Source organism: Notechis scutatus, chromosome 1 (assembly GCF_049901735.1).
Source record: "Notechis scutatus isolate UNSWTSFEM ecotype Mainland chromosome 1, rNotScu1.2, whole genome shotgun sequence".
In the NCBI taxonomy this organism is placed as follows: Eukaryota; Metazoa; Chordata; class Lepidosauria; order Squamata; family Elapidae; genus Notechis; species Notechis scutatus.
This window is the reverse complement of record NC_142009.1, coordinates 164,387,498-164,410,723: the sequence shown is the minus strand read 5'-3', so window position 1 is coordinate 164,410,723 and position 23,226 is coordinate 164,387,498. Positions and strand designations below refer to the sequence as shown.

General features: G+C 39.6%; 1 protein-coding gene across 1 annotated transcript in view; it reads right to left on the bottom strand.

The window, feature by feature from the left end:
• The window catches only part of ABCA12 (ATP binding cassette subfamily A member 12), a 144,821-nt gene that overhangs the window by 62,914 nt on the left and 58,681 nt on the right, over positions 1 to 23,226 (bottom strand). Inside the window, exons 23-30 of the mRNA XM_087949413.1 lie at positions 22,914 to 23,226; positions 15,072 to 15,186; positions 10,857 to 11,186; positions 8,118 to 8,187; positions 7,861 to 7,995; positions 6,389 to 6,544; positions 2,660 to 2,846; positions 1,591 to 1,809 (exon numbers count right to left, since the gene is read on the bottom strand). Of these exons, the coding sequence (XP_087805539.1) occupies positions 1,591 to 1,809; positions 2,660 to 2,846; positions 6,389 to 6,544; positions 7,861 to 7,995; positions 8,118 to 8,187; positions 10,857 to 11,186; positions 15,072 to 15,186; positions 22,914 to 23,226 (1,525 nt within the window). The remainder of the gene's footprint in view (positions 1 to 1,590; positions 1,810 to 2,659; positions 2,847 to 6,388; positions 6,545 to 7,860; positions 7,996 to 8,117; positions 8,188 to 10,856; positions 11,187 to 15,071; positions 15,187 to 22,913) is intronic.

Genomic DNA, 23,226 nt, shown 5'->3' with positions numbered 1-23,226 from the left:
GGAGAATAAAGCAAAACAGAGCTCCTGAAATAAACCTTAAACTACAAGCACTTTCCTTTGTTTATTACAATCTTTTTTAAATGACAGCTTAGTTTCAGCATAAAACTTCCCAATCACAGAAGACATGGAAAATATTATGCATGATTTAGCACCCTGCTGGTTTTTAATGAGAATCAGCCAAGTATTATCAAATATTTCATTAAGACGCATTATTAAAAATTGGCAGCAATAAAGGACTTCAATGCCCATCTGTGCAGTGGACAAATGCTAGCAAACTCATCATGATATGAGAACTTTGTAAGGCTTCCATCAAGTGTTTTCCAACTAACTATAAGCTCGATTTTGGTCAACAGAGCAAGAATGTTAGTGGCTTGAAAGTATATTCCTTGTAAGAAAAGGTTGTTCTACTTTTGTTGTCATTTCGTGGAATATCATATGTGATTGTAGGTGAATAAAGATAAAGTGGGGTTGCAAACATTCACATTCACATTCGTCAATATATTATTAATTATTGACTTGAATATGGAGGTGAAGGCATTGCTTATCAAATCTGCAGAGTGTGAAAAATAGGATGTAATAGCTAGCATGATAGAAAAAAAAATCAAAGCAATGTTGAAGAATTTCCATGCCTTGGGAACTTTCAGATGCATGGACCTCTTGGATTATCAGCAATGGCCATGCTAATGGGGAAACTCTGGGACTGAAGACCAGAATTTGTTAAGGCTGAGTTAGATAAATGCACAGCAAGAAATGAGAATAAGAAAAAGATATTGTATAATATGTAGAAAAAGGAAACAAATGAATGGGACTTGGAAAAAAAAGAATGACCTGTACAGAAGATATATGTTGATTTTGGTCATACAGAAAGACTGAATGAGATCTGAACAGCAAAACAAATATATGAAGGAACAGTGAATGTGTTGAAAGGAAATTAAGACTGTGACACTTATGAGAAAGTTGTGAGACAATAGAATTGATGAGATCCTTAAAAAGAGAAAGATTAGATTAAAGAATAAAAAGGAATGTATGAAGTTGTGCCTGCAGATAGTAAAAGTAAGAATGGTTTGCAGAAATGAAAGATATGGAGAGAGAGTGCATAGTGAATGGGGTTAGTGTAGACTAGACTTTATTTTACTTTATTCTTATGGCTTTGATTTCTTTTCTTTATAAGAAGAAGAAGTCTTATATAATAAGTCTTTGCTTCCTTTCAATACATTCACTGTTCCTTCATCTAAATAAATAAATATCACTGAGGACTGAATTTGGGGAAAATGCTTATATACATACCTATGTACATACAATACCTGTCATACTAAGCCCTTTTGGGATAAACACAGTGTGTTTTTCATACTACTTATCCTAAAAGGGCTTACCATGACAGGTGTTTATGTATGTATGTATGTATGTATGTATGTATGTATGTATGTATGTATGTATATAAGCATTCTCCCCAAATTTATTTTCCACAGAGTGATGTTAGTGCTACTAAATAATTGCACTCTTACATATTTTTTGCAAAAGGAAAAAGAGAAATATTTAACAAACATAAAAGGAAGACTGTTTTATTCTGTTAAAAATACTATGACATACCGGTCTATTTCTTCCTGTAACTCTTCTTTGCTCCATTGGGGCACCTTGATATAGCCATATAAAAGCAGATGCTCCTTTGTGGTGAGGTAATCAAATAATACATTGTGCTGCATGCAAATTCCCATATTTTTCCTGATGAAATCTTGATCAGTTCTGATATCTTTGCCATAAACAAATATAGTGCCAGATGAAGCAGGAAACAAACCTGTCAGTATAGATCTATATGGGGGAAAGGGAAGAAAAGTTGAGAAAAAATATCAACGTTTTATTCAATAGAAGTTAGTAGTTACATTGGTATAAAACCTGAAGGGGAAAAAAGTGGACCAATTCTACGTTGGATGAGGGTAAAGATGAGACTGCCATTAATTCTTTGTATTCACAAATCACTCACTGCCAATGACAGCATGAGAGTCGAACCCTGGGACTGGGATATATAATCTGGCTACCTGGAATGACCATCTAGTGCAGGGGTTTTCAAACTTGACAGCTTTAAGACTTGTGGATTTCAACTCCCAGAATTCCTCCTCCAGTCATGTTAGCTCAGGATTTCTGGGAGTTGAAGTCCACAAGTCTTAAACTTGCCAAGTTTGAAGACCCTTGATCTAGTGGAATAGGGCATTTTTGCCCCTAGCAAATTGGAAAGCAGTTCTTCCCAGCAGTTCTTTGGAGTCAGAAAAGACTGAAATGTGATCAATACCAAAACATGCATCTAAAATGGCACTTCTTCTGAGTTCTCTAGGAGTGGGGAAAGAAATGAGGAAAGTCCAGAAATAAGACCAAAAGCTTATCTATCATCATGGAGATTGTAGACTGGTTAGGTTACAGAATTCAGAAATAAGGGTGGGGGGCCACAATTGATTCCTGCCATTCTCAACCCAGCTCTGAAAACAAAAAGATCCTCGATCCAAGAAATGTACCAGATCCCAACCTGGCAGATAACAGGACTCAAGAAACATTACATTAGTGTGGTAATGTAATGTAATGAAATGAAATGTTATTCTCAATGTAATGTTATACTCAATAAACTTTGTTAGTTATTCTGAGACATTTTTCTTCTAACAGAACTTACATTGTGGTAGTTTTTCCAGCTCCATTATGACCCAGCAATGAGGTGATATTTCCTTCATAAAAATTCAGATTGAGATTCTGAACAGCAGCTTTGGATTCATAAATCTTTGTTATTCCTTGGAGAGAAACTCCCACTTCGAGATGAGTGGGTTCAGGTTCAATGTTAGAGGGTGAAGCACTGTGAACATCTAAAAAAAAGAAAGATGTAAAATTTATAAAGAACCCTATATAGCATCTTCCCCCTGTCCACGTCTCTTTCTCCTACTTAACTCAGTTCAGGGAGTCTTGTCAGAATTCGTAGAGATTTTGAAAGTGCCAGAAGTTGTGTAAATACTATGCACATTTCTCAATATCTGATTGAATTGAACTGAAATAGTTTATGTTGATTTAGTACAATGCAAGCTTTCCTGCAGTTAAATCAGTATGTCCAAATAAGACCCATGGCTCCATTGATAATACCACTCTGTAAGAACACGCCTTAGTAAGAACACACCTAAAATACTGCATCCAGTTTTGGTCACCACACTATAAAAAAGATACTGAGACTCTAGAAAGAGTCTAGAAGAGAACCAAGATGATTAGGGGACTGAAGGCTAAAACATACAATGAACAGTTACAGGAACTGGGCATGGCTAATCTAATGAAGAGAAGGACCAGGGGAGATATGATAGCAGTCTTCCAATATTTGAAGGGCTGCCAGAGAGGAGGGGGTCAAGCTATTTTCCAAGGCACCTGAAGGCCAGACAACGAAGAATGGATGGAAACTGAACAAGGAGAGATTCAACCTGGAAATAAGAAGAAATTTTCTGACAGTGACAGCAATCAGCCAATGGAACCGCTTGCCTTCAGAAGTTATGGGAGTTTCATCACTGGAAGCTTTAAAGAAAAGCCTGGACTGCCATCTGTCACAAATGGTGTAGGTCTCCTGCTTGGGCGGGAGTTGGAGTAGTTGACTTCCAAGGTCCCTTCCAACTCTGTTAATTTTAACATTTTAACACCTTTCCCTACCTGCTGTCATTTCCTCTCCCCTTTAACTCAATTTTTATAAAATATGTGTGGATTGAGTGGCAAGAAGGAAGAATGCTACTTTTGAACTATGTTTGAAGTTTGAACCATGTCTATCTTTCGATTCCAGACTTTTTCTGATAAACTCAATTTGAACGGATCATGGTCTTGTTCTGTACCTGCTGTGCCTTTTTCCTTCCTTCCTTCCTTCCTTCCTTCCTTCCTTCCTTCCTTCCTTCCTTCCTTCCTTCCTTCCTTCCTTCCTTCCTTCCTTCCTTCCGCCTGCCTGTCTGCCTGGTTGTCTTACTGTTAGAATTTGCTGCATTGTGCAAGAACTGTTCAGAAGAGAGATTCTGAACAGGGAAAATTCTGCATAGCAAACTCACTAAATGTGAGTGCACAAAAGCATTTTTACATAGTGAACAGGCTGTATGTAGATGTTTTACATAAATTAATATGAATACTAGGATAACTCTGGCTTTAATAAGCACCATATTTAACAGCAAATCCAAGAATTTTTTTAACCATAGAAAGATATAGTTACATGTAAAAGTTTAAATGTGAACAATGGCTTTTCCCAATGTCTGTGAGAATGTCTCCCCACCCCACAACCAGAGTTCAGATTTAAATTGACTTTTACATCCTGATGAAATTAGTCAATATATTTGTCAAGTAGAATAATGTACAAATGTAAGCAATCTTATGTTAAATACAAGCTGTTTTAGAATAGAATAGAATAGAATAGAATAGAATAGAATAGAATAGAATAGAATAGAATAGAATAGAATAGAATAGAATAGTTGGAAGGAACCTTGGAAGCCCTATACCATTTCAGACAAATGGTTGTCCAATCTCTTCTTAAAAACTTCCAGTGTTGAAACATTCACAACTTCTGGAAACAAGTTGTTCTACTGATTAATTGTTCTAACTGTCAGGAAATCACTTCTTAGTTCTAAGTTGCTTCTCCCCTTGATCAGTCTCCATCCATTGCTTCTTTTGCAGCCCTCAGGTGCTTTGGAGAATAGCTCGACTCCCTCTTCTTTGTGGGATATCGGAATGCTGCTATCATGTCACCCCCTAGTCCTTCTTTTCATTAAACTAGACATAGCCAATTTTTGTAGAATAAGAATTACAATTTGCTCTTAAAGTTTATTCTCCCATCTCCTCATTCGTGAAAGATTTTGAGTTGTAACTAATATCTTCCCCTTTTTTAAAAGCAAGTTTGCTAACCCCATCATCCAAAAAAAACATGCATTGTCAAAGAAGGCTGTTCTATACTAAATTAATCAGCTCTCCCACAACCTCTCATCAAAGTAATTACTATTATTAGGTTGAGATAGGGCACAAGAAGTAACCAAACTGGATCTGGCATACGGAGTCACAGAATAACTTAAGATGAATGTCAAAGACTGGCAGATATACCGGGGAATCCAGTAGCCTATTTATTTCCACTCATGTCTCCCAAGAGAGCTAATTTGATATCATAGTTAACACACACAGGGCTAAAAAAATGGAAGACAGTGAATTCTAGTCCTGCCTTAGGCAGAAAGCCAGCTGGGTGATCTTAGGCCAATCACTCTCTCTAGCCCTAGGAAGGAGGCAATGGCAAACTACAGAAATCTTGCCAAGAAAACTGCAAGAATTCAACCAGACAAAAAAGACACTCAAAGGCACATATGCATAGACATATGCATAGACTATCTCAAGTATCAATGGTTATTTTCTAGAGTTCCTCTTAGTGTTATTTTCTAGAGTTGCTCTTAATGTCTCCTTTCTCGCATGAGTGCTTTTGGCTCCACTTGTATGAGCACCGCAGGCGCTCTCAGCCCCCCCGCCCCAGCATGAGCAGAGAATGCTCACGTGCGCATGCTCCTACCCTCCCATCTTACCATAACCTCATGGTAACATGGGTGGCCAATAAATTCTATAAATAAATAAATGAATAATTTATTCCGTCATTTCAGCAATTAGATTCAATCCAGCTCCTTCAAATCTACGATCACTATAGTCTGTAGGTCACAAAATCGGAAAAGCACGTTGTTGTCATTTCAATATTATGACTAGCATAAGTTCTTGAAAATAAAGTTTTTTGGGAAGATATTGTGATTATAAAAAACACAATACTGGAAAAGGTAATTTCATGTGCTTATAGTCCTAAGTACATTTTATAGCTTTTCACTCTGATTTTTATAATGGATGCCAAACAGTCAGGGTGTTTTCCTCCTTTTCTCCCCATTTGGCCTCCTTTCCAATTGTCTGCGTCTTCCTTTGCCTGTTCAGATATCTGATAGTTATATCCTATAGACTCTATCTGCATAAATCAAGGGACACTGAGATAATTGCATAGGTTCCTCACTGGAAATTTTTATCCTGACCCTTGGGCAAAGGCGAAACCAACCATTGTTAAATAAATTTTCCAGACCATCCAGATAAATTTTACATTCAATATCCATTCAGAGACAAAAAGGTCAAAAGTTACATATTCCTTTGCAAAATGCTGACATAAGGCCTTGCAACCTTGGGGCTGAAATAACTTTGTAAATAATTTAGGACAAATTTTTAAAAGTTTGAATATATAGATTTCTTATTATTTTCTACTGGTTCTATCTTTTAATTTTTGGTTTATGCTTATTATAGTTTAGCTGCTCTCTCATCTAAGACAGTAATAACATTTTCATTATCCAATCTATCAAAAGATTTTCTTTATACTTAAAAGGAAACATACACATCTTTTCCGGGAAAGCAGGTTGTTTTCTTAAGAAGAAATTGGTGAAAAGATAGCCTGTTAACTTCTCACTCCACAAAGGAAAATAACCATAGCGCTCAGTCCAGTAAGATGGAAGGAATGGAAAATACCATGGAGCTGCCATCCCATATTTCCCTGAAATGAGAATAGTGACAAAAATGGGAGAGAGGTTGAAAAGCTCTGTAGTAACATTTTGATATTATCTCAACAATATCAGACCTAAAGAAAACAACAGATGAGTTTTGTGTGCTTTCATCATCTCAAAGTATGAGACTACTGTTCTCTTCCCAAACAACAAACAGCCACATTATTTCAACTGAACATTTGACTGCTAAATATTCATGTGAAATCGTAGGCAGGCATTTCTGAATTTATCTGAAATGAAATCTATGAAAACAGAGCAGGAAACAGTGTGCTACAGAATTAATTTGAACATTTTCCTGTGTGAGATCATGGACACTTCCGCATAGCAGTTGTTACAAACAAGAAGCACTCTGCTTTGAAGGATTAATTCCTTCTATTTCTGTTGTAAAAGCCTCTGCTAATTATGAAGCTAAAAGAATAGCACGGTAGCATTTTTGCAGCTAGGCTGCTGTAGTCAAATCTTTACACGTGGGGAAATGGATGGGATGGAGAATAACAGTTCATTTGTTTTCCTAGGATTCTTGGAAATAACCAGAAGAATTGAAGCAGTGGTGGGATTCAATATTTACCACCACCGGTTCTGTGGCCATGGCTTGGTGGTCATGTGACTCATGGCAAGGTGGGCGTGGCTAACTCAATGTCACTCATGGCAAGGTGGGGCGGCACCTTCCTGTGAATGACGTTGAGTTGGCCATGCCCACTCAGTTACATGACCAATGCTGCAGAGATAAGGAGATTGCCTACGTACGTACCTTCCACCCTCTCTGCCCATGGGCTGAACAAAATAAGGAGAAGGAGAAGAAGACTTGGCTGAACTTTTCTGCCTCCTGCCCCCTGCTTTGCGCCCATACAAACGGGACAAACAATGACCATCAACTGTTTCTTATCTTCTCCGGGGCACGCCAAATGCATGATTCGCACACACGTGCAGATGACAGCAACACTGACCACCAGCAGTTTCTTAGCTCAGCTGAGGCATGGCAATCTGCTCTGCAGCGCAAATCAGCTGAGCTAAGAAACAACAGAATATAGGAGAGGTAAGACATAAGAGTGGGGGCGGGGGGGGCAATCAAAATTTTCCCTATTTCTCATTGTCACCAGTCATTATTCTATATATAAGTAGTAATACAATGATGTTACCTTAAACTCCATTAAAAATCTATCCTTTTCTAGTGGATGGTTTTAGTGATTTCCCAGAAATAAAGATAACATAGATATTATAGGATAATTTGTCCTAACTTTACATTTTGAAATTGTCAAATAGCATCCTTCAAAATATAGTATTTTTAATAATCACTATTGCATACCTGGAAAAACGTTCCTGATGTACCAGCCCAGAATGAAATAAATAAAAGAATCTATCATAATTAACCAGCACATCCAGCTAAAATTAGTATTGTCTCCTGATATTGGTGACACATGAATATTATCCCATTGCAGACCTATAAAAAAAGAAGAGAAGGGATACACAGAATAACCTGCATTAGCAAATGAACACACAGTATTTAATTTGGACTATTAAGATATATTTTTCTTATAAAAATATATAGTTATAGATAGATACCAATGCCTTTTTCTTCGTAACGGGCAATATATTGACTTCCATAGCTGAATGCAGTTGGAGATAAAAGGCTCTGGAAAAAAAACAGGAAGAAAGGTAATTGACGGAGATATTTCCAAACACACACATGCAGAGAGAGACAGAGATTCATCTGTATCTGTATATCTATCTATCTATCTATCTATCTATCTATCTATCTATCTATCTATCTATCTATCTATCTATCTATATGGTAGTCTTGAACAATACCGTGTTTCTCCAACAATACGGTCTCCCCCAATAGGAAGACCCAGCATGTTTTCTAGGCATAAAATTATATTAAGCCCCTCCCCCCAAATTTAGGCCTATTTTAAAACATGCAAAATGGGGGGAAGGGCGGGGGGACTTGCCGTTAGGAGTGCCCCGTGGGTAGCCATGCCTTGCCACCAGCTGCTCCTAATGGGTGATTATGGCAGAGCACGGAGAGCTCCCTACTCCTGCCAAGCACGTTTGCTGCAGACCCAAGACCTTCAGTGCTTGCCGCTGTTGATTTCCCTTCTGCCCATACCGCCACCACGTTTGGAGCTGCCACTTCTACATTTGGAGCACTGCCGCCGTTTGGAGCTGCCGCTTCTGCATTTGGAACTGCTACTGCGTTTGGAGCACCGCCACTGCATTTGGAGCTGCCGCTTCCATGTTTGGAGCGCCGCCGGTTTGGAGCTGCCACTGCGTTTGGAGCACCGCTGCATTTGGAGCTGCTGCTTCCATGTTTGGAGCACCGCTGCTGCTCCAAACGGCGGCAACACTCCAAACGCAGCGGCAGCTCCAAACGCGGAAGCAGCAGCTTCAAACATGGTGGTGCTCCAAACACAGAAGCAGCAGCTCCAAACGCAGTGGTGGCATGGGCAGAAGGGAAAGCAACAGCAGTGGGCGCCGAAGGTCTCAGGTCTGCAGCAAAGGTATTTGGTGGGAGTAGGGAGCTCTCTGCGCTCTGCCATGATCACCCATTAGGAGCAGCTGGTGGTGAGGCTGCCCGCGGGGCGCTCTAGACGAGGATGCAAGGGGGGGAATTAAGTCACCCCCGAAAAGATGGCCTAGCCATTTTTTCGGGGCTCAAAAAAATGAAAGACCCGGCCTTATTTTATGAGAAACACGGTAGAAAAACATAGCTGTAATAGAAAGAACACAAGGATGATTTGGCTCTAGTTGTGATGGATTAGTAGTTAATTTAGCTCACATCTTTCCAACAAGAATCATGTTCACAACTATTCTTTAGGTAATTGAATTAAAGGCTTACCGTACTTTTAGCTTTTGTTATTTCAGCTTATTTATTTTTATTTTAACTTATTCTAATAAGCTTCATCATCCAGCCCAGATTTAACCAGGACAAGGTATCCAAACTCAAAACATTATTATTCTACTGTACGTTTAGAAAATAAACATTTGTTGAAAACCAAATTTTAATTTCATTTAGAACAGCTACATTCAATATTCAATTCAAGCAATTTGTAGAAGGAATGCTAATACTTTATTCAGAACTCTCACAAAATAGCTTCTCTATTCACAAAATTGTTGTCTGGCTGATAATACAAAATTGAGAAGATATCATTCCCATCATTTCTATGTGTTGAAGACTTTTTTTTTTTTTTTTTAAAAAGAAAAATCTCCAAGGGCTGGAAGGAACCTTGAAGATCTTCTAGTCCAACCCCTGCCCATGGCAGGAGTCCTTGTTTCATCCTGGACACATATGAAGAAGGTTTGGCAGGGACTTTGTTAATAATGTACTATCACTTTCTTTTTAATTTGATGGCTATGTTTTTTTTTCTTTTTACTACTCTCAAAACCAGTACTAAAAGCAAAAAATAATAATAACAATCTCATTTTCTTGATCTGTGAAATAATTTTTTAAACATTTCCATATTACAGTAGGTGCCCAATGACTAAGGATTACAGTTGTGATGGGGCAGCACCGTCACAGAAGGTATGTTTTGTGCAATAAAGGACCCAGATTCAATACTTGGCAAGTCAAATGGACACTTCAGGCATCCTAACAATTTCCATCTCAAGCAGTGAAGCACCGTATTTAATTAAAATAGATGGGGCATTACTTGACATACCAAAAAACAGTTTGCAAGACAAAGCAAATCCAAATCTATAAGTAGATTGCTTCAGGGGTGAGATTCAAATTTTTAACAACTGGTTCTGTGGGCATGGCTTAGTTGGTGGGTGTGGCTTGGTGGTCATGTGACTGGGTGGACGTGGCTTGGTGGTCATGTTATTGGCTGGGTGTGGCCAATTCAATATCACTCACATCGAGGCACGCATCTCCTTGCCTGGCCTCTCATGACTATGGAGATGCTTCAACAGTCGTAAGTGTGAAAAAGGGTCATAAGTCACATTTTTCAGTGCCATTGTAACTTTGAATGGTCACTCCACACAAGCAAAGTACCAGCAAAGGAGGGAAAAAAACTCCAGAGAAGTTCCTGAGACAGGAAGTCTAGTCCTGCCAAGAATGTAATAAGGGTTAACGGAGAGGCAGTTTCTGTAAGCAACACCAGAATGTTTCCTTTCTGCCTTCCTTACAGGATTAGGCCAGTAATTTCTTCTAACAACCCATTCTCCAAACTGCTTAGAATGTTAACAACCGGTTCTAGCGAATAGGTGCAAACTGGTAGAATCCCATCCCTGGATTGCTTCCCCCACAAAAGTCCAGTTGTAAATTCCCCGTTTTTTTCTAGAAAATGTATACAAGGACAGATTTACCAGTAGGCTCTTGATGGTGAAGCTCATCTGATTCTCAACAACTAGTAGGACAATGAAGGGGAAAAAGGCCAGGATGTAGACCAGGCAGCCAACCAAAGCAGCAATGTTTGTATTGTTGAAGAAAACACTAATGAGATAGCACATGGCTATGATGGAGAAACTGTAGTCCAGAACGTACAGGAACAAGATCATAACATTTATTTTTGGAAGGATATTCCCAAATTTGAGAATAAAAATAAGAAATATGTTAGTAAGCAGGAGAAATATGATGCATTCAATGAACCAAGCAATGAAATGGCTGCTGGAATTTACACCCATCATCTTCATATACTATGGAAAAGAAAAAATTGAAAACTTGTTAATGAGTAAAATGCATACTCTATAGTTCAGTTATAATCCTTAAATACCAAGTCATTAAGATACATTTTATCAACTTCTCTTCCAAAACAGAAAGGTTCAATATGCATTATTAGTTTCACTTCTATAGCCTTGGAAATGCTAGTCTATAGGTCACATGCAAATGTCAACCCAATACAGCTCATGCTTCATGAATTGTGGATCAAATCCTTTTCCATCCCCAGTTCCTATTGTTGATTCTCAGACCAAGAGATAAGCTAGAACACCTCTTATCTGCTTGTTTTACATGCCTGATCAAATATGCAGATCAATGGATAGCTCCTGGTTTACCATATGCTCTCCACACAGAGATTGTTGAAATGCATTAGTTATCATTCTGCCAATTTGGCAGAATGTCCTTTTTCCTCCACTAAATTTTAATAAACAGAGAAGTGGAAGTCTCTAGCTTGTAATGGACTATTTTAAAAACTCAGCCAAATAATTAAATAGCAAATAGTTTACCTCCTCTCTCAAAAAACAAAAACAAAAACAGTCCCTCATTTTAGTGGAAGCCAATCCATTGAACAAATCACACAGTTCTTTCTGAAATAGGGCCAACTTAAAATCCTGGGGTTGTTTTTTTTTCTTCTCTATTGCAAACATTCATAAAATAATTGTTAGCTGATAGATAGTCTTAATCTGAGAAGATTTAATGGATTTCAGTGCTGTCAGTTAGTAAAAAGTACTTCGCCCTGGTTACTTAAAACACTGCCTTGTTTTATTTAAGTACAGAAAATCTAAGAACCAGCTTTTTATTTCATGCTGTATTTATAGTGCAGGGTACTCACTCTCTTACAGAATAATCTAATTCTCTTACATTTAATACAAAATAATATAAGAAATCCTGAGAATGAAGCTTAAGGGCTGCCATAACATTACATTATGATCTAAAATAACCCTAAATGGGAAGATATTAGGTGTGTTTTTTTTAAATCCCTACTCTAGTAGAAAATAGGGCTGCCCTTGAAGACCACTCAGAAACTACAATGTCCAAAATGCAGAAGCTCAGCAAGTTACGTATGAGAATCAATTTAACCACATAACACAACTACTCTGAGAGCTACACTGGTTACCAGTTTGCTTTTGGGTATGCAAGTAGCTCTTGAAAAATGGCAGGCCACTTAACAAATATTCAAAATTATGACAGATGGGGAGGCGTTATGACAGCAGTAGTACTTCCACAAGTTATTCACTTCGTGACAGACCAGAGGATGCTGCAGAGCCCCCCCCCCACACACCTCTCTTCCTCCCTCCATCCTGCCCATCCTGCCCCACAGCACTTAGGCTTGCTCCCCATGCCACCCGGAAGCAGTCAGTATTTTCAGGGCCTTGATAATTCCTTGCAGAAATGGTGGCTACTTTCAGAGTTTTCTGCCCCAATCAGTTGACCACCCTTGGGAGGCTGCAAAGCTTTCCTGGCTGGCTGTTGCTGGGCTTTGGGAAGCCTAGCAACAGCCAGACTACATACAAAGGTGGAAGCTTCAGGACAACCTTCCTAAAACTTTTCCCTTGCTTAACTCCTCCCCGCCCCCTCCGAAGCCCAATTTTTTCAATAAACAAAACAAAAAAGCTGTGAGCGATAGACAACTTTCTCCCCCTGAAGCTAACACCTTTGCATGCACATGTGGCTTCCCAAAGGCTAGCAACAGTCAGGAGAGTTTTGCAGCTGCTTGATGGCCAGCTGATCAGCAGCCGGAAAGCTCTAAAAGGTTAGGGAACTAGTTCTTCTTCTTCTTCTTCTTTTGCCACCAAAAGCAGGGCACCTTGATAGGAGGAAAAGCAGGAGAAGAAACAGGAAAGGCAGGCATCCACAGTGTTTTCCTTTCCCATTGTTTCTCGCTGCCAAGGCAGTCAGCTACATGATGGGCTGACTCTCAGGGTGAGCGGGGCCTTGGGAGGCCTGAGAAATGTGGGTCTGCACTGGGCCTCCCAGTATCTCCCCCACGTCTGAACTCCACTTAATGACCTGTGTATTCATTTAAGAAATGCACTAGGGAGAGCAGGGATGAGTGGTCATTACTTGAGGCGTTAACATTTGCTGTTATTTCCAACGGTCATGGGCAGGCTCCACTAGGGTCATAATTTGAGGACTATCTGTAATTCATAATGCTGACATCCCCTTTAAAACTCTTCATCGCCTACGGCTTGTGTATCTTTACAATTATCTATTCCTAGTAGTTTCTGCCCATCTATTAAACCCAGAAAGAGAGGAGTTTATACAAATCCTCTTCTCTGACATAGTGACATCTGCTGGATCTGTGGAGGATAGACTTCTATGTTGCTTCCCCTGATCTCGGGAACAAGGTTCCCCCAAATATTTGATCAATGGTTTTGCTCCTAAGTTTTTTTTTTAAAGGTCTATCTATCTCTGTCTCTTTCTTAGTTCTCTGTGTCCCTGGAAGAGTGTCTTTGGAACTTGGTACTATATGTTGTAGAATCATAGAATTATAAGGATGGAAGGGACCTTGAAGGTCTTCTAGTCAGACCTTCCGCCCAAAGCAGGCGACCTTGTATCCTTCTGGAAAAATGATTCTACAATCTCTTCTTTAAAATGTCCAGTGATGGAGCATCCACAAGGCAAGCTATTCCGTTGATTAATTGTTTTGTCAGGAAATTTCTCCTTAGTTCCAGTTTATATTTCTCTTTAATGAGCTTCCACAAATTGCTTCTTGTTCTACTCTCAGGTGCTTTGAAAATAAGTCTACCTCCTCTTCTCTGTGACAGCCTCTTAAGTACTGGACAACAGACAGCTGTCATGTCACCCCCAATCCATCTCCTCACTAGGCTAGACATTAATCATTCATCATAGTTTAGTTTATCCAGAACCTTTATCATTTTTGTTGCTCTTCTGTGCCTCTAGGGCTTCAGCATTTAATTATTTATTTATTACATTGTGGTGACCAGAACTGGACTCAGTATTGCAAGCATGGACTCACTAGTGCAGTGTAGAATGGTAGTATCACTTCTCATGATCTATTGATGCTAACCCTCTGTCGATTCTAGTCTAGGATGGCATTGGCTTTTGGGGAAGTTGCAACACACTGCTGCTTATACTTAAGTGGTGATCTCATACTTAAGTGGTAGGACGTTAACATCCCACTCACAGTTACAATAGTTGAGCCAGGTATCACCTATGCTATACATTAGCACTTGGTTTTTCCTGCCAAGTGCAGGACCTTACTTTTCTCACCATTGAACTGCATCTTTTGGATATTTTATTCCTCTTCGCAGCAAATAAATTGTACATGAATTGTTTGCTAACCATGCCTGGAGTATCTATATATTAATCCAATACATTAATTCCTATGTATTGTTTGACTGCTGTATTAATATATATTGCTCAGACTCTACTATAATTGGAACAATCTGTAAGCCAAGTAATAACTAAGGCATATCCGGCAGGTAAGATATGTGCTAAATGTGCATATATCCAATATCAAAGAAGCATTGAGAGAGAAAGTCCAAGTGTACTAGTCATCAACTAGCAACACAATATTCACACATATGTGCCTCTCTGCATTTGTAGAAGACTAGGTCTGTTATCCCCATATTGAAACTCCATGAGCAGTCTAGCTAAGCAGTATGTATTTAATGTTCTCAGGACAATATCTAGCCCACAGCCATGGGAATTGCTAATAGCAATTCCCAGTGAATTGGCTTGCATTGTTTGGAGAGAAGATTGGATTTTTATTATCCTGTGAACAAGTCAAGAGGAAAATATTATGGTTGGATTCCCTTTGCATGCAGGCAATCTAATTTTGCAGGATTAATATGCAAGTAAAGTTCAGGATCTGGCAAGTATTCAAAGCTTCAGCCTACCTCATAAAGTCTCAGGTCTTTTTCTTGAACAAGCTTTTTCACAAAAGATGCAATGAAAAGTATCCAAGCAGCCATTAATGTAAATGGAAGAGAGTAGGTCACACTAGTCAGAAACCTGTAAAAGCAAAGTAATTACTTAGGTAAATACAAAGTAGTTTCCCTTTGTGAATTATAATTAAGATAATTTTCAAAATAACATAAAAGCCTTTGAACAGTAAAAATGTTTTCTCTCACACAGCCTATAATTAAAAAGTGTTTGATCATTTTAAGAACAGAATATATTTTGCTGTATGCAACTTCAGCCTTCTTTGACAAATATCTCATCTTTCCTCATTCTCTAATCACACTGGTACAGAGATATGAACTTTTATACTGCAAAACATTGCACAATACAATATGTATGGCTACTTTGCATGATTCCTGATCGTTGATTTGATTTTTCTACAGCGCTGCAAAATCTTAGAAATAGCTGAAGTAATATGGTCCAGAAAAGCCAAAGTCTATTGTTTTGTATTTCAATACTCCCCCTAAAATTCAATATCTAGTTATATGTTCAAAATATCAGCATATTGAAGTGATTAAGAAAATAATGGAATGTGCAGAAATGAGCAGATTAACATTAGCAATTAGAGAGCAAGAAGAAAAAGAATATTATAAAATATGGGATTTATTCTATCAATGGCTAAATAGAAAAGTAGGAAATTAAAGTATAATATAATAGTAATAATATGCTGATTATCTTTGAATGAAATATAATACGAATAAAAATTAGTAAGAATTGGGATGTGCTCTAAAGGAAAATATGAAATTGAAATTAAAGTCTAATGATTATATAGTAACAATATAATATCATATGGAAAGTTAACTAATGGAATATGAATGTAAATTTAAGAGGAAAAGACTATAGATATTGTGCACAAGACATATGTACCAACCGACACACTGTACAATTGAAAGTTTTATTTGTTGTTTTATGTATTATGTTTTGTGTTTGTTGTTAAAAATAAAAAACTTTATATATATAAAAAACATCAGCATATTAATGCTCACATAGCACTTTACAACTTTGCATTTCATTAAAGATTCTGTCAGATGCATGTATCTGTCATTTCTTCAGTGGAAGAAGAAAAAGGGGGGGAGAGACTGATAAAGAAATCCTTTCTTGAAGTAACTTGAATACATTCAATCTTATATCAAATTTGTATAACCCACACATGATACAATGGAGAGAGGAATCCCAGATGGCTGGAACCTAACACCTCTGAGCGGCACAGCCAGGAGATGAGAAGACCATAAAAATTCCAGTGAGATGTTTGCTTGGGAAACTGTGAAAAAGATTGTTCCTTTAGAAGGGGTGGGGGTGGAATAAACATACTGGCTTTTGTTTCACAAAATACACATTGAGAGAAGGGGGGGGGGTTTCTAAACTCCCTTATCTATCCCAGTATGCCTGAGAGACATTAGACGCTGCTTTTAATCCCTACAGGAATTGTCTCATCTCAATAAAGGATTCCTTTTTGATACGTTTCCAGAAGTTCATTCTAGTTGATTGAATGGGAAAAGTTCTGTAGCCTGAGATAAAGCAGCGTCTGCAATAGAAGTCAGCCCGGAGAGGATTTAAAAAAAAAAAAAAAAAAACCTTCACTCTACCAAGGAGATCCTGCAAGAAAGGAAAATGTCTGAGTACAGCAAGGACCAAGGGGAAGCCAAATGCTGGGGAGAAATGTCGACAGTTACCCAGCCAGATACTGACTCGGTGCACCCCATCGAAGATAGCAAAGCTGCCTACAAAACCTTCACAAAGCCCCAGTGGTCTATAGGCGTAGGAAAGAGAGACAGCTGGAACAGGAGAACCAGGGGAGTAACCCTCACCTGGGGCAATCGTAAACCCAGGAGGCCCTATCGGATCAGGAAGAATGGGACGAGGAGCTACCGGCCGACGACCGACTGAGACGGTACATAAATTGCCTTGTGAGGGAAGCCCTGGAGAACCTCAAGGTAAGGGATGCACCAGGACGCCAACGCAGGAGAGCGAGGGAACCAGAAAGTGAAAGAACCCGAGCCGCCACCCCGGATTCAGCTGAGAATGATCAGGCAGCGGGACAAGCTGAAGAATCAGCAACCATACCAGGTACCCGACCCCTAAATGCCCCAGAACAGGGGATTAAACCTGGCCAACCCAGAGGCATACAACTGCAGAGGAAGGTCCCACCCCTGGGAGTAAAATTTGATGAGGACCCCCAGAAACTGGGATTTTTCCTGATGCAAGTCTTCATGTCTGGTTGCTTTAAGTGTGGAAAGGAGGGACACTGCACAGCAGAATGCTGTTCGAAAACCTCTGCCAGAAAGCCAGACCACCCATCAGGGGGGAAACCTGGAACATCCAGCCCTCAAGGAAAGGAGACTGGCCTGAGGAGCCAAGTAGCTGTGGGATTCTGATCCCCCAACCCAGAGGAAGAACCCCCAATGCTCTGAGGGGACCTGAGCCCAAAAGCGATCCAAAAGATGACCCACTGGTAAGCAACCCAATTGAACCAATCACTCTACCCCTAAGACTGTTTATCCCCAGCCGAGGGAAGGGGGAGGAAGTTGCAGCGTTACTGGATTCGGGATGCACCTGATGCCTAGTAAATCCCTCCCTTGCAGAGAAATTGGGGATCCAACTGAAAGAAATGGAAAATCCCATCGCTTTCTGCCAATTCGATGGAACTATAGCAGGGGGGAGCCAGCCAGGTTTACCACAGAACCATTGGAAATAAGATTAGGGAACCATAGCGAGATGCTCACATTCACTGTAGCCCCCAGGAATGGAAGAGCCGCTAGTCCTTGGTCTCACATGGCTGCGGAAATGGAATCAAATAATAAATTGGAGGAGAGGAACCATACAATTCCAGAGAGACGTAGTATTTGCAAATAGCTCAGAGGAAAAGATAAAGAAAGGGACAGAGAACAGAGAGTCAGCCATGACTGGACAGTCGGCTGAACCCATTAACATCCCCAATGAGTACCAGGATCTGGCCCAAGTATTTAGCAAGGAAGCTTGTGATGAACTCCCACCCCATCACGCCACAGACTGCGCTATCGAAATCCTACCAGGGGCTAAACTCCCCAAACCACAAATGTACTGCATGTCTCCCAGAGACCTAAAAGAACTCAGAGCATTGATTGACAAAAATTTAAAAAGGGGTTTCATCGAACCCGCCCGACCAAAAATAGCTGCTCCAGTGTTATTCCACGAAAAGAAAGATGGCTCAGTACGTTTGTATATAAATTACAAAAAATTAAACACAATTTGCATAGAGAATATGTATCCGCTCCCCCTCATGAAGGATATGTTAGCCCACCTCTCAAAAGGAAAAAAAAATTCAACGTTAGACCTACGAGAGGCATATTATTGCATAAGAATAAAGGAAGAGGATGAGTGGAAGACAGCTTTTAACACATCATTGGGATGTGACCAATTTAAAGTGCTCCCCTTTGGACTGCAAGGAGCGCCTGCCATGTTTATGCAATTGATCAATGAAACCCTTCATGAATTTTTATATAAAGGGGTTCTAGTGTATCTTGTTGATATTTTAATCTACACGGAAACGATGGAAGAACACATCAAGCTACTCCGTGCAGTCCTCACAAAACTCTTAGACGTTAAACTATATGCAAAACTCTCTAAATGCGAATTCCACCAAGAAAAAATTGACTACTTGGGGTATAGAATATCCCACGAGGGAATAGAGATGGACCCACAGAAAGTAAAAGCTGTATTGGACTGGGACTCACCGCACACCCACAAACAACTGCAAAACTTCCTGGGGTTTGCAAACTTTTATCGCCAATTCATTCCAGCTTTTGCAAACATCGCCCTCCCTATTACGAACTTGCAAAAAATGAAGGGGGGGGGGGAGAAAGTCAAACCAAGGCAACCCCTTATTTGGACAATGGAGTGCCAAGCGGCATTCGAGAAATTCAAACGTCTATTCTCAGCAGAACCGGTCCTTAAGCACCCAAATCCCAAACAACCTTTTGTCATCCAAGCAGGTGCCAGTGATGTTGCAGTTGGAGTAGTCCTCCTCCAAAAGAATGGAAGTGGACAATTACAACCATGCACTTATACATCCAAGAAACTGACAGAAACCGAGCAAAGATGGGCCATATGGGAGAAAGAGGCATATGCTGTGCGGTGGGCAATTCTCACATGGAGACATTTCCTGGAAGGAAACCAAATCCCCTTTGAAGTATGAACTAATCACAAAAATCTGGAAGCCCTGAGAAATCCACGGAAACTCTCTGAAAAACAAGCAAGGTGGGCTCAATATTTTGAATGATTTAATTTCACTCTCAAATATTTTCCTGGGAGAAAGAACTTCTTAGCAGATGCACTGTCCAGAAAACCCCAATACAACAGCAAGAAGATAGAGGTTATAAAACCGATGATCCAACCGACCCAACTAGCAGCCAAAGTAATCACCCGGGCACAAGAGAAAAAAAAATCATTCCTGACACAAAGACACAATGACATCAATATCTAAGGAGGCACTACTAAAGGATGACTGGCTCCAGGCTAACAAAAATGCTTGTTTACTCAAAGATGGACTGGCTTGGGTAGAAAACAAACTTTATGTCCCTGCAAGCCAGAGAATGGACCTCATGAAATGCTGCCATGACTCCAAAATAGCGGAACACTTTGGGTTTATAAAAACCCTGCACCTCATCAAAAGACAGTTTTGGTGGCCGTCCCTCAAAAAGGACATTGAAAACGATATTGCAAGCTGCCCCACCTGTGCGGCTGCAAAGAGAAGACAAGGAAAATATCCTGGACTTTTACAAACAGTAGCAGACCCTTCTGCACCCTTCTGCATCTCTATGGACTTTATAGTGGAGCTTCCCGAAAGTGCTGGGAATACTGTCATTTGGATTGTAACTGATCTTTTTTCCAAACAGGTTCACTTTATTCCATGCCAAAAGATCCCAACTGCCAAGGCATTGGCAAAGATGTTCCTAATATACATTTATCGCCTTCATGGAACTCTCCAGCAGATTATCTCAGATAGGGGTGTTCAGTTCACATCCAAATTTTGGCGGGCATTTTTAAACCTATTAGGCTCCACCCAGGGGTTGTTGTCATCAAGTCACCCCCAAACTGACGGATCAACAGAGAGAGTAAACAGCCTATTAGAACAATATTTAAGATGCTTTATTAATTATCAACAGGACAATTGGACTGACCTTCTTCCTTTTTCAGAGGTAGCATACAATAACTCAGTCCATAGTAGCACGGAGTTCAACCCATTCCAAGTAGCCACAGGCCAAGAATTTAACCCCATGCCGGAACTACCCACCAAAGAACCTGAAATCCCCTCCCTTAAGGAGTGGATGGATAATTTACAAGCCATGTAAATTACATGTAAATTGTCTTTACAGGAAGCTACAGCAGTCGTCAAAGCTCAAGCAGACAAAAGACGTTGTGACCCTAAATCTTTCAAGATTGGGGACCGGGTAAATTTGTCCACAAAATTCTTAAAATCATTACAACCCTCTAAGAAATTAGGTCCAAAATTCATTGGCCCATTTCCAATCTCCAGAATTATTAACCCCGTGACGGTAGAGCTTTGACTTCCAAAAACACTTAGGCAGATTCATCTAGTATTTCACTGTAGCTTGCTCAAACCGGAGATCACTTCAAACCTCAGACTCCCCCCTTCCCACACCTCCAACCCCCATCATGGTACATGGGGAACAACATTTTGAAATTAAAGATATCCTTGATTCACGCACTCACAGTGGATCCACACAATACTTAGTAGCTTGGAAACATCTTCCTTCCTCAGAAAATGAGTGGGTAGCCAAACGACATGTAAAAGCACCCACATTACTACGAAAGTTCGACCTAAAATACCCTGATAAACCATCCTGAATTGTTCATGTAATGCATGATTTTTGTTTTTTCCAGGTAGACCTATCTGTTTTTTAAGGAGGGCAGGATGTCAGATCCATGTATCTGTCATTTCTTCAGTGGAAGAAGAAAAGGGGGGGAGGAGACTAATAAAGAGATCCTTTCTTGATGTAACTTGAATACATTCAATCTTATATCGAATTTGTATAACCCACACATGATACAATGGAGAGAGGAATCCCAGATGGCTGGAACCTAATACCTCTGAGCGGCACAGCCAGGAGATGAGAAGACCATAAAAATTCCAGTGAGATGTTTGCTTGGGAAACTGTGAAAAGATTGTTCCTTTAGAAGGGGTGGGGTGGAATAAACATACTGGCTTTTGTTTCACAAAATACACATTGAGAGAAGGGGGTTTCTAAACTCCCTTATCTATCCCAGTATGCCTGAGAGACATTAGACGCTGCTTTTAATCCCCACAGGAATTGTCTCATCTCAATAAAGGATTCCTTTTTGATACGTTTCCAGAAGTTCATTCTAGTTGATTGAATGGGAAAAGTTCTGTAGCCTGAGATAAAGCAGCGTCTGCAATAGAAGTCAGCCCGGAGAGGATTTAAAAAAAAAAAAAACCTTCACTCTACCAAGGAGATCCTGCAAGAAAGGAAAATGTCTGAGTACAGCAAGGACCAAGGGGAAGCCAAATGCTGGGGAGAAATGTCGACAGTTACCCAGCCAGATACTGACTCGGTGCACCCCATCGAAGATAGCAAAGCTGCCTACAAAACCTTCACAAAGCCCCAGTGGTCTATAGGCGTAGGAAAGAGAGACAGCTGGAACAGGAGAACCAGGGGAGTAACCCTCACCTGGGGCAATCGTAAACCCAGGAGGCCCTATCGGATCAGGAAGAATGGGACGAGGAGCTACCGGCCGACGACCGACTGAGACGGTACATAAATTGCCTTGTATGCCTGAGAGACATTAGACGCTGCTTTTAACCCCTACAGGAATTGTCTCATCTCAATAAAGGATTCCTTTTTGATATGTTTTGATATGTTTCCAGAAGTTCATTCTAGTTGATTGAATGGGAAAAGTTCTGTAGCCTGACAGATTCCAGAGCAGTGCACAATGAAATCATCAAGCTACAATGATATAATATAGTAATATACAGTAAATTCAATCAAGAAAAACATTAAATCTAGGTCAAATCAATGATTATTACATATAGCTGGCACTGATGGAATGATGGAAATAACCAGATAAAATTCTTTCATTTTTGGCTGAATCACTTCACCTTGTAATATTTCTCATCATAACGGAGAGTTCGTTCCATATGCTGGGTTTTTGAAACAACACATGTTCTCATATACTTATGTAAAGCATCCTATGCAGAACATAATGATTTAATAGATCTCAAATGAAAGACAAGTGAGGAGGCATATGATAACACTCTGCAAATAAAGAAGTCCCTCGCAAAAAATGCTATATCCTGCTTTCTATCATCACAAACTGCAGGGCATGGAATAATGGGTTTAAATTAGAAAAAGGCAGAAAAAAAATAAAAGTAAAGATTAATTTTAACAGTAGAGACAATTATTAAACGGGTGATGAGCTGTATTCAATCAAGCAGAAGCTAGATGAACATCTGTCAAAAATTCATGCAACTAACCATGAGGTCACATTCATAGGCCTAAACACACTGGAGAGTAAAAATAATTCATCATAATCGCTGTTAATGGAACATAAAAAACTTTATCCCAACTCTGATTTGATACTTTCTTATGCACAGTTTGGAAATCTCACTTATTCATAATTTGCAAGTTCAGCTGTAATAGAGTTTTGATTAAAAAAAAAAATCAACATGTATACTGTTACTGGAATCTCATACAATTAATAAGTTTTAGCTACTTTTCCCCACTAACATATTAAATATCCTGCCAATTCTCATGACTTACATGTCTTTATTATAACAAGGATATGGTGTAGCCTGAACTTGGACAGCTATTTCTTCTGCACTTTTCCCAGTCTGTAGTTCAATTATTGCTCTATCAATGCTATCTTGGATGTAGACAAATGCTCGACTGTAGATTTGGCTTTGCGAGGCTGAATTATGTGGTCCCCCTGTCCAAACTTTTTCTCGTATTCTTTTCGTTGTTTGGGAAATCTTGCTGCTCATTCGGATGGTATAATTGACTAATGGTGGAAGGGAAAGTCCACTAGGTGTTACGTGTTTTCTTGTCTCATTTGAAGGTAACTTGAAAATGACAC